Source organism: Corvus kubaryi, unplaced genomic scaffold, assembly GCF_017639235.1.
Source record: "Corvus kubaryi isolate FWS band 111438036 unplaced genomic scaffold, C.kubaryi_AGA036_p1.0 138, whole genome shotgun sequence".
NCBI lineage: Eukaryota > Metazoa > Chordata > Aves > Passeriformes > Corvidae > Corvus > Corvus kubaryi.
Genome location: NW_024580672.1, coordinates 6,468,664 through 6,484,146, shown reverse-complemented (window position 1 = coordinate 6,484,146; position 15,483 = coordinate 6,468,664). Strand labels below are relative to the sequence as shown.

The 15,483-nt window shown below is 40.0% G+C and overlaps 1 protein-coding gene across 2 annotated transcripts in view; it reads left to right on the top strand.

The window, feature by feature from the left end:
• The window catches only part of VSTM4 (V-set and transmembrane domain containing 4), a 32,943-nt gene extending 24,943 nt beyond the window's left edge, over positions 1 to 8,000 (top strand). The window contains exons 8-9 of one of the 2 annotated variants that reach the window (XM_042018866.1): positions 3,568 to 3,757; positions 5,383 to 5,467. In XM_042018866.1, coding sequence (XP_041874800.1) covers positions 3,568 to 3,741 — 174 coding nt within the window. In that variant the 3' untranslated portion in view covers positions 3,742 to 3,757; positions 5,383 to 5,467. Of the gene's footprint in view, positions 1 to 3,567; positions 3,758 to 5,382 lie in introns of both variants that reach the window. The other variant, XM_042018868.1, reaches the window with a different exon arrangement.
• The last annotated feature ends 7,483 nt before the right edge of the window (positions 8,001 to 15,483 follow it).

Sequence of the window (15,483 nt, the reverse complement as noted above, 5' to 3'; positions counted from 1 at the left end):
TCTTTGCTTCAGCACATCCTCACTTTCACCTCCATCACTGACTCTCCAGTGATGGCCAAGCTGGCAGCCACATCCCATCGCATCCCATCCCCTCCATGGCTTCAAAAACCAGATGCTTTGAAAAGGAGATATGCTGAGGAGATGACGGGCTACCCCCTTTCCCTTAAGCTGCACTCAGCATGCAGTTTTCACCCTTCTGGACATGGATACAGAGACAGCCAACAATCTCTTCCTGTGGTAACACAGCCCAACCAGTTGGCCTGGGGAGTCCTGTCTAGACAGTTTCTGATGGAGTGTGCTCAGGCAGTGACACTGGATGCTCCTGAGCTGTGCCATCTGGACAGTATCTGAGCTTTTCTTTGGAGCTTTTTACTGACTGTGACTACAAAACAGGATGTTTCTCAAATGTTAAAGGAAAAAGGCCAATGAGTCAAGTTTGGCTTTTGCAAGAGAAAGGGAGAGAAAATAAATGGTAGTTCCAGAATGTGCTTGCTGGGAACAACTCCTTCATGGCACTGGGGCAAGGCTGCTTTCTTGGTGCTGTGGAGTAACCTGGCCAAAAGTGCAATTCCTAGAGACTGGGTCAAACAAACTTTAGCAGCACCTCTTGACTCTTTACCTTTCCCATTTGCACTTCCTGCAGCATTCCTGGGCACCACATGTCCACCCAACAGCATGGCATGGCTGGGCCACGGGTGGCAATTTGCCATGCACTGGCAATCACACCAGCAAACATCTGCAGAATTGGCAGGGTTTTATCCTTGCTGACCTAATCCACTCATCCATGAGTGCAGACCATGGCAGTGAGGGTGGAGTTCCATTTTCAAGTGTTACTGCAGGAAACCGGAGTTACTAAAAATACTGTGAAGCTCTGACAGGAATTTCATAGAATCATAGAATGGCTTTAGAAGGGACCTTAAGGATCATCTAGTTCCAACCCCACCACCATGTGCACAATTTGGGATATATGCTTGTTGAATCCAGAAAACTCAGTGCTGAAAATTTAATTTCATCTATAGGAGTTTATTTTCCCTTGTGTAAAATTCTTTCTGTATCATATCACAAACAAAAACTACATCACATGTGATTATATAGGCACTGAATTCAAAGGCGAATGTCTGCAGCAATAGTCTCTAAAATATTTAAGACTGAAATGAACTGCAAAATCAGGCCTTTTCTGCTTATTTTTGATAGTAAACTAAAAATTCATATTCAGTTTGTCATCTTCATAACACGTGTGGTCATGGAACAGTGAGACTGCAGCAATCTCTATGTGCAAGTTGGCATCAGTTGTTTTTGCAGAGAATTTGAATTTATGAGGTTATTATTTGCTTGTTTTCTTCATACCTAATTACAAATTTGGATAAGAGTAGTCTTAGTTAAAACTTCAAGAACTTTCCCGTCTGACAGTGCTCAAAGTAAACATTCTTGAGGCTGCCAAGAAACAAATTAGCTAAGCCTAGTAAGAGAAAAATTGACATTCCTGGTAATTATGACATAAAATTCAGAATAATTTTGATTGAAACCCAACACTTCTATTTAATTTCTAACACATTTATATACTAGACAAACCCAATAAAAACAAAACTATATATACACGTACTTTAGTTTCTTTTACATATTCACATGATAGACCTTGCAGATTGTTTAATAAGAGAAATGTTCCTATAAGTGAACTCTTTTGAATAGTTGCCCATGGGAAGCTCTGTGACTGGAATAAACTAAAATTAAACTGGAAGAAATCTGGAAGAGGAATCATTTTGCATTTGCCAGAAGATACACTGGAAAATCATAACTCTTCCTAATTTATATTTTGGCAAAGTATATGTTCCCAAGATGAGAAAACAGACATACAAGATAAATGCTGTATCTAGGAATGCCACACTGGAATAGATCCTACTTGAAGAAATAATTTCAATATTATTTTAGAACAATGATGAAATTTTTTGAAAAGGATGTTGTAGCCCTAGAAATCCCAGTGACCTCCTAGATGAAGCACCAGGACAGAAAGAGAGGGGTGAATGGCCAGTCAATTGTTGTCTCTTCTTCTTCTGTTCTACCCTCTGTCCCACCTACAACATCAGTTATTAAAGTCACACCATTGTTCCAGAAAGGAAGTGGTGGCATGGGTCCAGGTTAACACTGCCAAAACAATATCCAATCCTAATGAGAGATGAAATCGTAAGAATTAGGTTGTTTTTTTTTTCCTGTCTGTTCAAAAAAAGTTGGTTTTGGACAAACAAACCAACAAAATTAAATTAAACGTGGTTGATAAATGAAGTGCAGAAGAGTGTATGGAATAAAAACCTGGCTACCACAGGTAACTTGAAGTAGTGTTGGCTCCCATGCACTATTATTACACATCCTTTGCTGAAAACTGTATACCTTTCACAATTTTGAACCTCCTGTGTGTTTCCTCATATTTTCAATCAAATTATTACATACTAGAAATATGCATAAGGGAAATTATTCTACACATTTTATGGCGTGCTGTTGCTTGTAGCAGTAATTGAAGTACCTTTTCCACTTATGAAAGTACTAATTTTATTTGGTTTTATTGCTTTTCTAGATGCAATTATTTATTTAGTGTGTTTTGGCTTTATTAAATTATGTTTACTATAGGAACATCATAAAAATGTATGAAAGCAACACATCAGCCACTACTGCCCAATGACTTGTTTTGGGGAATCTAGTGTTATTTTTCATATCCAAACATAATAGAATAAGGTAAGACTAAAGAGATAATCTACACTGGAAAACAATGCAATTTTGAGATAATATAATAAAACACCTGGACAATATGATTTCATAAATCTTACTTCTAAAATTTACATGAGCTGGGCGTTGGGGTGGTTATTTTAGGACATGTGGCATTTTCTAAATGGAAACATAACATGAAATATGATTAAACAATAAAGGGGAAAACATATACAGATTTAGCTTGCCCTGAACAACTGATTCCTACAGAACAATGAAAATATTTCTGCCTCAACAGATGTTCTGCATCAGACTTAGGAAATGTAGTGCTTTACTGTGGCAGTGACCAATATCTTTTCTTGAAAAGTTTTATCAGATTCATTTTTAGGAGGCTTTTCACATGCAGTGTATCATTATGCATTGAAGGTCTGATGTGACACTGAAGCTGTCAGCAAAATTCCCCATACCTTCAAACAGAGGCTCAATATACTATCTTACTCTGAGAATAAAATATATAGCATTTGTTAGTGTTATTGTGGTGTCCACCCTCAATGTAACTCCTGTGTTTAGCTTCTGTACTACATAACTGAATAGACAGGCACATAGAGTTTTGAAATCTCAAAAGGAATCTTTAACTTAACATAAAAGCAAAAAACAACTGAAGTGCCTAGAAAGTGATACTAATTCTAATACTTTCAGGACAGAAAGAAAAGGGCAATATAAAAATGCATCACAGCAGTTGACCAAGAGTTTTTTCTAAGTCTTTAAGTCAGGGCCAGGATGGAGAGATGTCTTTCTAAACATTGTGGTTCAGTTCAATCCTAATACATTAACAAAGAAAATATGTGTGTGATTTTATTTCTGTTACAGTCAAGATCTGTCTGGATCCACAGTAATTCCTTTTGTCATTACGCCAGAGAATTCAATGAAAGCACGACATTTTCTGTGTTGTCAACAGCAGAGCATTTGATAGTGAATGAGGACCAGAAGTCGAGATCAAATAGGACTACGGATGGAAGTGGGGAGGGAGGGAAGACTGCGTGAACAGTGACATGCAAAGGTGCCAGTCCTGCAGGCAATACCATGCAAAGGGCTTGGACTCACATTGCACAGATCAATTGACTTCAGTGACACCACTTGCAGCAGCAGCTGCACAAAGTATTTGAGGATTTGATCTGCAGAGAAGAAATAGGATCAAATTAATGCTGGAAAAGTGTAAACTTTTTCACCCTGATGGAAACAACCTGAAATGAAATGCTGAGTGTGAGCAACTGTCATGAGAGGATTCCAGAGCAGTGCAAAGAACAGGAAGCAGGGGAGCACAGGGACTGATTTCAGAGGGTATTAGATGCTTATCTTTTTAGGCAGAAGACAATACAATAATTATTCAAACACATTTCAAGGAAACAGGAATCATTTGTGTTAAATCAGAAATAAATAAGCAATAAATAAAATGTGAAACTTTGGCCTTGGCAACTATATACAATTTCTTCCTAACATTTAAGTACTGTGTGGAAAATCTTGGTTTATGAACTTTGAGCCAGTTTTAAGTTTACAACTGCCAAAGCTTTTTGTAGTCTGAGAGATGCAACCTTTTCACGGCTGCTTCTTGTGACTGCAGAAATTCACATGGCTGAAACGTTTTGGGTTTTTTAATTGTCCTCTGCACTTCAACTTGAGGACACCAGTTACTCAGGTAGAACAAGTACTCAAGAAGATAAAGAACAAATTATCCAGTTCTTCACTTGCATATGACCACAGAGCTTCACCCTTCTTCAGGGAGTACAGACCTCAGTCTTCTACAGATTAACTGAAATCCATTTCAAATACTGAGGGTCTCACATACAATTCCACAGCAACTCTTTTGTTTGTTGGTACATTTTCTGGGTGAATTAGACATGAACAACCCACTCCCAGCTGTGAGCAAAACACACACAGGAGCACAAGACAAGATTTTCCTCCTCTAAGCCACCTGAGTCTGGATGAAGTCCCCAATAGCAGAAGGCAGCTTCTGCCACCCACAAAAAAATTTCTTCAGTAAATTTTATTGACCATCTCCCTTAGCTACATTTTATAGTTGTAAGTCAAACTCAATCACTGTAATACAGCAGACAGTTTTGGTGGTATTGCCTTTTTTCTAAACTCTGAACTCATCTATAGCTTGGCAAAAGTGGTGAAATTCCAGTGGAATGGCAGTAATTCTATCCAGTTTTTTCTGCCTTCTGTGTATTTTTAACATTTTTTGGTTCTGTTAAGAAATATAATGAGAGGCTCTGTGAGTGGCTGTGATTAGAGATGTAACTGGTCCAAGGTTTACAGCTGGAAAGCAAATCTGGCATATATCTTTCAAATTGTGAAATCTGCAATAAATAAAATTGGGAAATTTACTATTAAGGAGGCTGAACATTTTGCTAACACACATCTTTCAAGTCTCCAATATTTGAATGGTCAAAATGTTCAGTGTTTGTGAAATTAGAAGCAAACCCGAAAATCCTACTTATTCCTGTTTCCTATTTTTAATACTATTTTTATTTCATCTTCTAAGAACTAACCCTAATGCAGAGTAAACGGATTAAACACGTAGTAGAATTACAATGGGGGGGAGAAGAGCTATAGCCAATTTTATAAAATATCTACATTCAGTGGTAATGACATTATAACTAATTTGTTGGTTCTGTCTTTCAGCCAAAAATCACAGAGGAGAATTTAACATATGCTGAACTTGAACTGATGAAGCCGATCCAGGAAGCCAAAGGCATTCCCAGCATGACGGTCTATGCACAGATACTCTTTGAGGAGAACAAGCTGTAACAGTTCATGCCTGTATAAATGTCCTTTGTCTGTGTTCTATTTAAATCTTGCTGTGCTGTTTATTTATAGAAATCATACAAATGTCCTTATTTTTTTATTTCCATTCATGCACTTCTTTTTTCTATGAAACTTTTAAACACAATGTAGTTGAAAGTAATCATAGAAAAAGCAGCTGGTCAGCAAGTGACGTCCCAGAGATACCCTTTGTAGTGTTCTATACCCCTGTTGGAAATGGACTGAAGTTCCACCTGGGGCATTTTTAACACTACACATTATTCCTTCTTTAATGTTAATGTGATGAGTCCAGCTGCAAACATCAATATCTTAGCAAGCCTTAGGAGGGCTGGTTGTAGGATCCATGCCCAGCAACCTGCTCCTGAAGGAAAAGACCACTGACCAGGAAAATGGCCACTTTAATGCATTTTGTCCCACCAGAAAAACATTAACCCAGTAAAGCTGAGACTTTTTTCTACAGCAAAGGAAAAGCTAAAGTTACTTTTTCTGCTTTTTTTCCTCTTCTCCAGAAATAGTTAAAAACGTTTGTGTTCTATGTTTTCAAATTCCCTTTCTAAATGACACTGTCTTTAAAAAACTTTTATTACTTTTAGTAAGGTGTTTGAAATAAAATATTTCAAAATAATCTGAAAGAAACATTTATAGATAAACCCCAATGATTTAAGGAAGAATATTCATAGCTTGGAAACATCTCCCAGGATCTGATTTTTTAAAATTCTGATTAGGAATAGGAAAAACTGAGAGAACCAGGACACTGCTTTTGGTCTTGGTTTAGTTTGGTGTTTCCAAACCTGCGAAAGTTTCCTCCTGTAGCCTGCACTGCTGAGCTGCTGATCTAGAGGAAAAAATTACACAGCTTCTCCTTCCGTATGGAACAGACTCTGTAATGCCCTGCTGACTTTGGAGTTATTTCTTTGGAAAGACCAGGGCTTAGGAGATAGGGAAATGAGCCTAATGTGAGGATACAAAATAACATTCCTCTTTCTTTACCTCTTGATAACTGAGAAGGCATTCTCCCTTTTCCTTTGACACACATTGATGGAAAATGAGCTATTCTGTGCCATCCTGGGCATTTCAGTCATGAAGAATAGCTGGACTGCTGTTTTCAAGCTCATGTATCTTCAATGTCTAAATTTCCCCAAAGCTCAGGGAGAGTTTGATACCCAACATCTTTCAGCTCTTGGGAAGCTTTAGCCCTTGAGTAACTGTGCAGTCCATGGAGATGGAAAAGCATGGGCTCTTTAGGTCACCATTGGGTCATGGAGATCTGATACTTGGTGTGTGCCAGGTCTTCTCCAGGTCTGTGAGGGAGCCCCATGACAGGCTGCTCATTCACCAGTATTTAATGTGGATTTTGGAGTAGCACTTGCAGGCCTTGAGTTCTGGAGTCACAGCTAAGATGGTCCAAGTTGGTTCTTCCTTTACAGGTCACAGCCTTTTAGTGATAGAACAACTTCTCATGAGGGTTCAGAGCACAGCTGGGAATCATCACAGGAGCACTCATGCCCTTGTTCCTGTTCCTGCATGGGAGTGCAGGAGAGGAGGGCAGGGGGGACAATTCAAGGATGGGGACATGCAACCAGGGGACAGAGCACATCACTGCCTTTTGGAGGGTTTCACCAGAATAAGTGAGTCTGTATAAACTGCTTTTCAACTTTTTTGAACAGTGGTAGAGATTAGGCAGCACACATAATCTGTTACTGTCTAGCCAGGATCTGTAAATATAAAATGCAGTCACCTGCTTCCACATTAGATAAAAATTTATTCTATAAAAAGAATTTAAGAAAAGCTTATCAGGTTGACCATTATGTGCAGTACTAATTTTAATTCTATTTCTTCATCAGAACAGTTGTTGCCAAACTAAGGTCAGCTTTTATCAGTTTATAATGCTAGGAATTATTTGCATTTTTAATGTTTGCATTTGTGAGCTGTCAGAAAAGATGTTTGTTTCACCTTTGCATTATCCCAGGAGTTAATCACCCACCAAAAGGGCATGGTACTTTTCCTTGTTCTCTGATCAGGTGTTGGACTTTCAGTGACAACAGCAATCAACTCATTGACCAAAACCAAACTGGTGCTAAGGAGTGATTCAACATTCAGGGATCAATTTTGGAACAGCCAGTTTAACTGATTATTCAGAGAGGACACCTGTTATGCAGACAGCTGTTCAAGAAGCCTTAGAAAAATATAGACATGATTAGTTGTTACTTTGGAATTAAAGATAAAATCCTAACACATTAATTATTTGACCACTTAGATGTGAAAACTTTCAAGTTTGGTGACAAACATTCCTTTTGCATACAACTGGCCATTGTGCCCATTGTTCCGAAGAATCCTCTACTGTATATTTATGCCCAGCATGTTAATGAATACCATTCTTTATGTATTAATATCCTATATATTCTTGTGTATGTTTGATATCTAATTGCCCAAAATAATAGTTAATTGAACTGAATAAATTACCTTTTTTTGTAAGATTTTTTGTCTCACTCTCTGCAGGATTTATTGCTTCCTAGAGAAGGATATTGCTTCCTAGATTGAAGGATATGCATTTATCTCTTACATAGCATTTAGAAAGTCCCAGTATTTGGAATTGAATTCTTCATTCTGCAGAAAATTCCAGGCTTTTCAAATGTTTGGAACTGACTTCATATGGCAGCAGACAAAAGAAAACATCATCCTGCAATTAATTGCACATCTGTAACTATCAAAGCAACCCACTGAAAGACTACAGAGAAGAAAACTTCACTGAGTATAATAGGCTTCAATGTGAGAAATGCAGAATAAATGGATTTAGCTCCTTCTAACAGGAACTGCGAGGCCAAATTAATGCCTGGCCTAACTCTCTCTGGCATCAGGAGAAAAGCAGCAGACCTGAAGGTGGCCCACAATTCTGTTATGACAGGAGTTCCCATGAAGACTCTTAGTACCTTATTAAGCAGCAGTTGGAGTCTGCTGAGTCACACTATTTTGGTTACTCCTTCTGTTGTCATTGGTAAAACATGGCTTTGTTCTGAAATCTTAACAAATACACCTCTATTAGCTTCACACCAATTTAATATCAGATTGTTAAACGTTAATGTACTGCACCCTATAGCTTTAAATAGAATTAGATATGTTTACAGCTTTGGTTAAATGCACCTTGTTCCTCCACATTAAATTTTATTACTAGAATTCTCCATCAGCAAATAGGAGTAAATCATATTAGTGTCACAGGCTGTGTGGGGGTTGATTCTGCAGCCCAAGGAAAAAGTATTTTATTATTCTTTATTACAACTTTCTAATTGGTAGGTGTGGTCAGCATGTCATTATCTCTGCAATTGCAAGCAAATTACTTGTTTTAGTATAACTGTAACATAATTGTGGAGTTCTCTTCATTAAAAAGTTCAATAAACTTGTGTCCTTAGCCAGGGTTTGGCCAGGTTCTGATAGCATAGGACTCAGACCAGGTAAGTTTGCATTTGATGTTTAATTTGTAGGTTAAATTTTGCTTTTTGAGGGCCTCTCCAAAACACCTCTGGTGAGTGACATCAAGATGCAAAGATCCTTTTTGGCTTCAGTCTAACCTGCCAGAGTAAAAGATGAAATTCCTAAATTTCATAGTGGTCGTCTGAGTTTTCTACTCTAATGTGAAATGTACTCATTCCATTTGCATTGTTCCACCAGCAGGTTTGATTCCATTTCACTACCTTACTTGGGCAAATCAAAAGACTGCATATCAGTGGAAGACTCTTGCATAGATATTTCAGGAATCCTCCCTGTCTTGGCATCCAATTATTGCGTCTCTCTTGTTCCTTACCAGCATTGCTGGGCTCTTTCCAAACCCCACAAAGGGCTCTTCAGTCTTTGACCACTGTGGTCAGAAATATTCTGGCAGCCCTTTGTGAGCATCCTGCTGAGATCTGCTCAGGTTTTCATTTTAGTACCTAACAGAGCCAGTCACTGCAGCTGCATTTCCCTGCTGTGAGGATCTGAGACATGATCTGTGAGGATCTGCGACCTGATCTGTGAGGATCTGCTCCTGCATCTCACACCAGAGAAGTAGGCGGTCATGTCCACAGAGGCCCCAGGCAATCTCACTTGGGTTGTGGTCCTGGCTAAAGAAAAACTTTGAGGAAAGGGACTGGTTTGGTCAAACACAAGCTTTCCCTCATGGACTTAATTTAAGCCTTGTTAAAACCTATCTGTCTGTAGCAATATTTTGCCATAAGGAAGTGAATGAGAACACAACAGTGCATTAGGGCTTTGCACATAGAGGTGTGACAAGACAAGATCACCATTGGGGCTTTTGCCTTCCTGCTCCAGGCTGGCATCATCTTGGGCACAGTTAACAGCAGTATATAGCTACCCACAACCCTGCATCTTTCCTTGAGAGATTAGCCGTTGATACTTTTGGATCACCCTCAGGAATGAAGAGGCCTGCAGGAACTGCTCTGACTGCTAAGACAAACTGTCTCCTGACACTGGGGAGGGTGGATGACCACAGCACAGAACAAAGACATCACATAAAATATACAGGGCAAAAAACCACACGGGGATGGGCAACAGCTGTCACTTTCAAACATAGTAACTGGATGCATGTCTTCCCCTTACCATGAAAGCAAACAAGAAGTCACTGAATACTGCTCAGTGGTGCTGCACCATTTCCTCCACCTCTGATTCTGCCTCCTCATAGGAACTAGAGTCCGTAAGAACTAGAATGAAAAATGCTCAGCACTGCCTGTGAAGGGATTTTTCAGGCACCCAGTTAAGCAGCTTTACACATCCCCTTCCCCTGAACTAGTCCTGTGGGGCTGAAGCCAGAGAGAGTTAGGCCAGGGATTAATTTGGGCTTACAGTTCCTGTTAAAAAAAGGTAAATCCATTTATTCTGCATTTCTTACACTAAAGCATATTAAACTCAGTGAAATTTTCTTCTCTGTAGTCCTTGAGTGAGTTGCTTTGTTACTTAGAGATGTGCAATTAATTGCAAGATTATGTTTTTTTTCCTCCAGTGATGTGATCTGACACTATTAAATCTAGGTGGTCATTGCACAAGAAAAGTCAAGAATCATGGCCTAAGTGCTCAGATCAGAGGAAGGTCAGCAATTTTGCTAGCTAGCCATTATTTTCTACATGGCACCTCTTCATCTTAAATAGTCCTGCTTTGCAACTGTACTCTGCTCTCAGAGGAAAATATGCCCTTCAAATCCTCAAGCAAACATAGCTATGCTCACTTCTACCTCTACTTCCTCCTTGCAGAGCATAAGAGGAACTAACACAAAAGCCAAAATTAGTAAATCACCGTGCACATGATTACAGCAAATGGCAAAGGCCACTCCTATGTATCACTATAAAAAATAACGCTAATTGGAACGCTTTGCAATTTCCTGTACAACCCATAATTAAGTTAGATAAGAAACTAGCAGTGTCTAAGTGCTATAAATGTCTAAATTAAGTTATTTTGAAAGTGCTTGGCACTTTGACATTTGAGAGTTCAGAATAATTGGGGTATTGAAATAAAATTGCTTCTGTTATTTAAAAGGTCATTATCTTCTTTGGGTAGATATATAAGGACTATTTTCTACTCTACTGAGCTGGTCTATTTGGTTCAATTAGACCTGCTTCAGTAGATTTCCAGTGGGCCTCCTCCCACTTATCACAGTCCCAGCACTGGCACAGGGAAGGGCCTGTAAATATACAGCCCAGATATGGAGTATATATTCAGCTCATAATCAGGCTCTGAAGAGCCCAGAGCTTCCCCCACGAACACCACAGGCTGCTATACAACAAGGTGGCAAATGAATCCTTACACAACAAAAACCACCAAAGCTGGCTGAAGCCAGCCTGCCAGGCAGGCAAAGGCTTTGGAGCAAATCAGGATTTCACCTTCCCAAGCAAATAATCTCATAGTCTGGCAGGAGTTCTGGTTATTTCCATAACACTAATGAAATTCCTTGTTTACAATGTCCACGGTCGCACTGTCACACCAAGATATGCCTTTTTGCTTGCTTACTAGATCTGATACTCTGCTGTGTGTCTGTGTGATACTGTGTCAGTCAAAGGTGGGAACTTAAAGGACTGCATCTTGATTGCATTTGATTTTGGTCAGACCAGGAGTTTCAGTAAAATAAGGAGTATAAAAACATGGACATTAGCCAAGGAGATTTAGCTTACCACCACTTCTCCACTTCTCCACAGCCAGGAGTTGGTAGGGAATGGACAGAGGCACCAAAGAGCACTCTCACCATCCACTCCTGTGGCTCACTTCATGTGCTCCCCTCAGAAGAGCAGAGCATCCCACCAAAACTGGAGATATGGGAACAGGAGTTTTTGCTGTCTCTTTTGGCCAGGGAGCATATGTGCAAGGGAGAAACAAAGTCCTGGGAGCCTTGTGTCCAAACTGAACAATTTCTGACCTGAAACAGGGAAACTTCCCATGCTGCTGTTGCCCAATGACTGCACTACACCAACAGCCTCCACATGCATAGAGCTGCACCACCTGAATATGAAACACATCAAGTGGTTGCTGAACAGAGGCACCACTGTCCCCATCAAAAGGGCTACATTTGCTCAGCACTCACTACAGCAAGTATTACTCACGGTCACTAATATTCCAATGTCCTGCTGAAGGCTGCCTGGTTCTGAGTACTACATTTCCACAAGACATTTAACCCTAGTGCAGGGAATAAGGGTGAGCCCTTTTAGATGAGCCCTTTTAAAAATTTCATGTGCCAAATTTGCATGAGCCTCCTGATTCTTGGGAAGAGCTCTGATTACAAACTGTCTGCAAGGCAAAAAGTATAGAGAAGGTTGACATTCCTCCACAGGAATTACACCACCTTGTACCCTCTCACACCCCCATCCCCTTCAGCCTGGTTGACTTTAATGACAATAATTGCAATGCACATGTCTGAACAGTGATACCAATAACACAACAACTGATCCCTGAGTTGAAAAGAGTAGCACATAGTGACAGACACAGGGAAAATTTTCCTGTGAGAATTACAGATTTCCTTGCATAGATATCTCAAAAAAGTTTTGAGTAAATTCTTTTTTATGAGGATGCAAAGGCCCTGCAGTGCACAGGCAGATATTACTTCATGAGTGTTAACTAGCCTGCAGAATGCTAGAGATCAGGCACTACTTAATGCTCAGTGTAATACTTAGGAGACTTCTGTTGCTGAACAAGGAAGCAAGATAGTCTGTGCAATAACCAAATAAGTGTAATTAAGGCATTTTAGGGTTTATGGTACTCAATTAGATTAAACTGGTTTTTAAAGTCGCATAAAGGTTGTGCTGTTCCACATTTCTTCATTTCCCTATAGGGCAGAGTTAAAACTTATTTCTACATTTCTTATCCTAATGGGATTGGATTTCTTTTAAGGATAATTCTCACCCTGAGCAAAAGTTGGTTCTGAGATAATTATAACACCGTGTTGATTTTTCACGCTGTTCCACTTACAGTAACAATGGAGTTGTGCTACAAGTATTTGCTGTGGAATTGCTATATTTCATTTTTCAAGCATATTCTAGATTTGCTACCCCTACATCCCAAGCATGTGTCACATCAGGATACTCACAACTCACAGCACTACTGCCCCTGACCTAGCACCAAGGCTTGTCTATGTATCAGTGAAAGTCACCTCCACATCCAGAGCTGATGGAATTTCCTGGACATTTTCATGAGCATTCATAATTTACCAAATATCCAGGAGACCAAAACAAATGTTAAAACAGGTAGTTGCAAGAGGGTTGGTTTCAGGCGATCCTTCAACCACTTACTACAAATTTTGAGCTAAAGCTTCCTGTCCCAGAGACTTGCCTGTAGGAAAATGACCAGGTAGCACTCTACCACTGTCACACATACTGGCTCTATCAGGCCTAGAAAATTTGAAGACTGCAGCATGCTGACATTTGTGCCTTAACTCTGCAGTCTGAGTCGTGCTTTTAATAATCACAGTATTTATTTCTTCCCATGATTTATGTCATTTGGGAAAAATCTCTAGAGCTAGAGAAGAACCCAAAATTTTCTCAACCAAGCATTGTTAGACAGCAAATCATTCCTAATCAGAACTTTTACCAGATGAAATTGCAACCCACTTCTATTCATCTGCCTTTTATATTCTCCCAAATTGCAGCTCCCTGAAAATGAGGAGAAGCTTGACTTGGGAACACATTTAACGTGCTGACTTCCATTCACACATGCACACTCTGGACCTGATCTCTGTGATTCAAACCAGATGTTGCTGAAGCAACTGTTGAAGACTTAAGAGAGCTGATGTTAGGCACAAGGAGATGAGCCTGTCAAATGCATGCATGGCCAGCCTACAGCTGGCCTCTTCTTATACCAAACAAAGCCAGGTTGATGTCTAGAGTACTGGAGCCATTAGTGCAGCTGCCCAAGTTGCAGAGTGCCACTGCCAGCTCTAGAACAGGGAACATCTACTCTTGGCAAAGACAGGCTGCAGGAAAAGGCTAAAAGAGGAAACAATTTGCAAGCTATTCAAGATGCTTAGAAGGTAAATGAAAACACAGGTAGTGACCTTTTTTCACCACTCTTAATCACCTTTACCATAGTTCAGTAAAGCTGTATTTGCAGGAATTTGACAGGAATCTAAGTCTTTCTGTCCACGTATCCAAATCCAGCTTATTTCTAAGGAATGTGCAGAAGGAAGAGGAAAGAAGTACACTTTTGTTGACAATTGACCTTTCCCCAGTCCTCAGGAAAAATAGGCACAGTCCACCTTTGCTCCATAGGGCTACTTTGATTTGAAAATATTGGTGTGTTTTGGCCTGTTTTCAGTGTATGTTTGCCTGAGCCCAGAAAGATTAGTATTTGACTCATCAAGTCATGCACTTGGAGGTCAGAAAGGAAGACCAGGCAGGACATCTGTGTAGACATAATGCAGATTTCCTTGTATGCCTGCATCATGAGCTTACATCTAATTACTGCATTTTCCACAGGCAATTACCTCACTCACTATGGTGGTGAGGCTGAACCATGGCGGGGTTGGGGTGTGGACATGTCTCAGCACTCTGTAGGGAATGAGGCTGTTTGCTATAGGACAACATTCAGCAACACAATTCAAAAGAAGAGTCAATAGCTAAGCAGTGTCCTGTAGGAAGAAGAAAGTTGATCATGTAATTAAAAGAAGACTGGTAAAAACCTGTCTTCTACTCCAGATTCTTCCTAATGATGCTGAAGAGCAAGTCTCTAGCACCAAGATTTTGGCATATAGTGGTTCCGCATGTTCCTCAACCTCTGGCTGTCCAGTGCAGCACACATGGAGCTTCACTCCTGCAGTGCTGACCAGTCCCAGTGCACTGGAAAACAGGGATCTGTCTGCCCGAGGGTGTGTTTGGTGGTATGAATAAAAGAGCCTTCATGGCCATAATGTCCTTCGTGTTCTTCCTGGCACTGCTCTGACCCAGTCTGTGTGTTCAGGAAGCTGCTCTGCCTGTGTGGCTGTGCAGACCTTCTGTATGTGAGGTAAGATATTCAATCTCTTCACCAGGTCAAGGAGGAGCAGAAGAGAAAGGCAGTTATCAATTTAGCTCCTTCCAATTATGCTAAAATGTTAAAGAGGTTGATTTTTCACAGTTTCTCCATCCCCACTAGGGACACAAATGGCACTTAAATTTATTACACTATAGTCTCAGCCTTCATTTACTACAAATACTCACTTTACCATACAGGGTTGTGGAGGTAAATCCTGAAATATGTCTAATATACTGATCTTCCAGAAAGTATAGGGACAAGGTTAGAAAGAAGACAGCAAAGAAGGAAAATGAATGAATATGTTGACCACTGTGTCAGATCTTCCTCCTCACCTATTCCATACATTTTGCCTGCTGTACTATAAAAAAAAAGGTCAGAGATTAGGCAACATTGCACCACAACACACATTCACAGTGGGGCTGGATAAAGGCACCAGCATCAGCATGGGAATTCCAACCTTCACTTTGTAAACAAAATAGC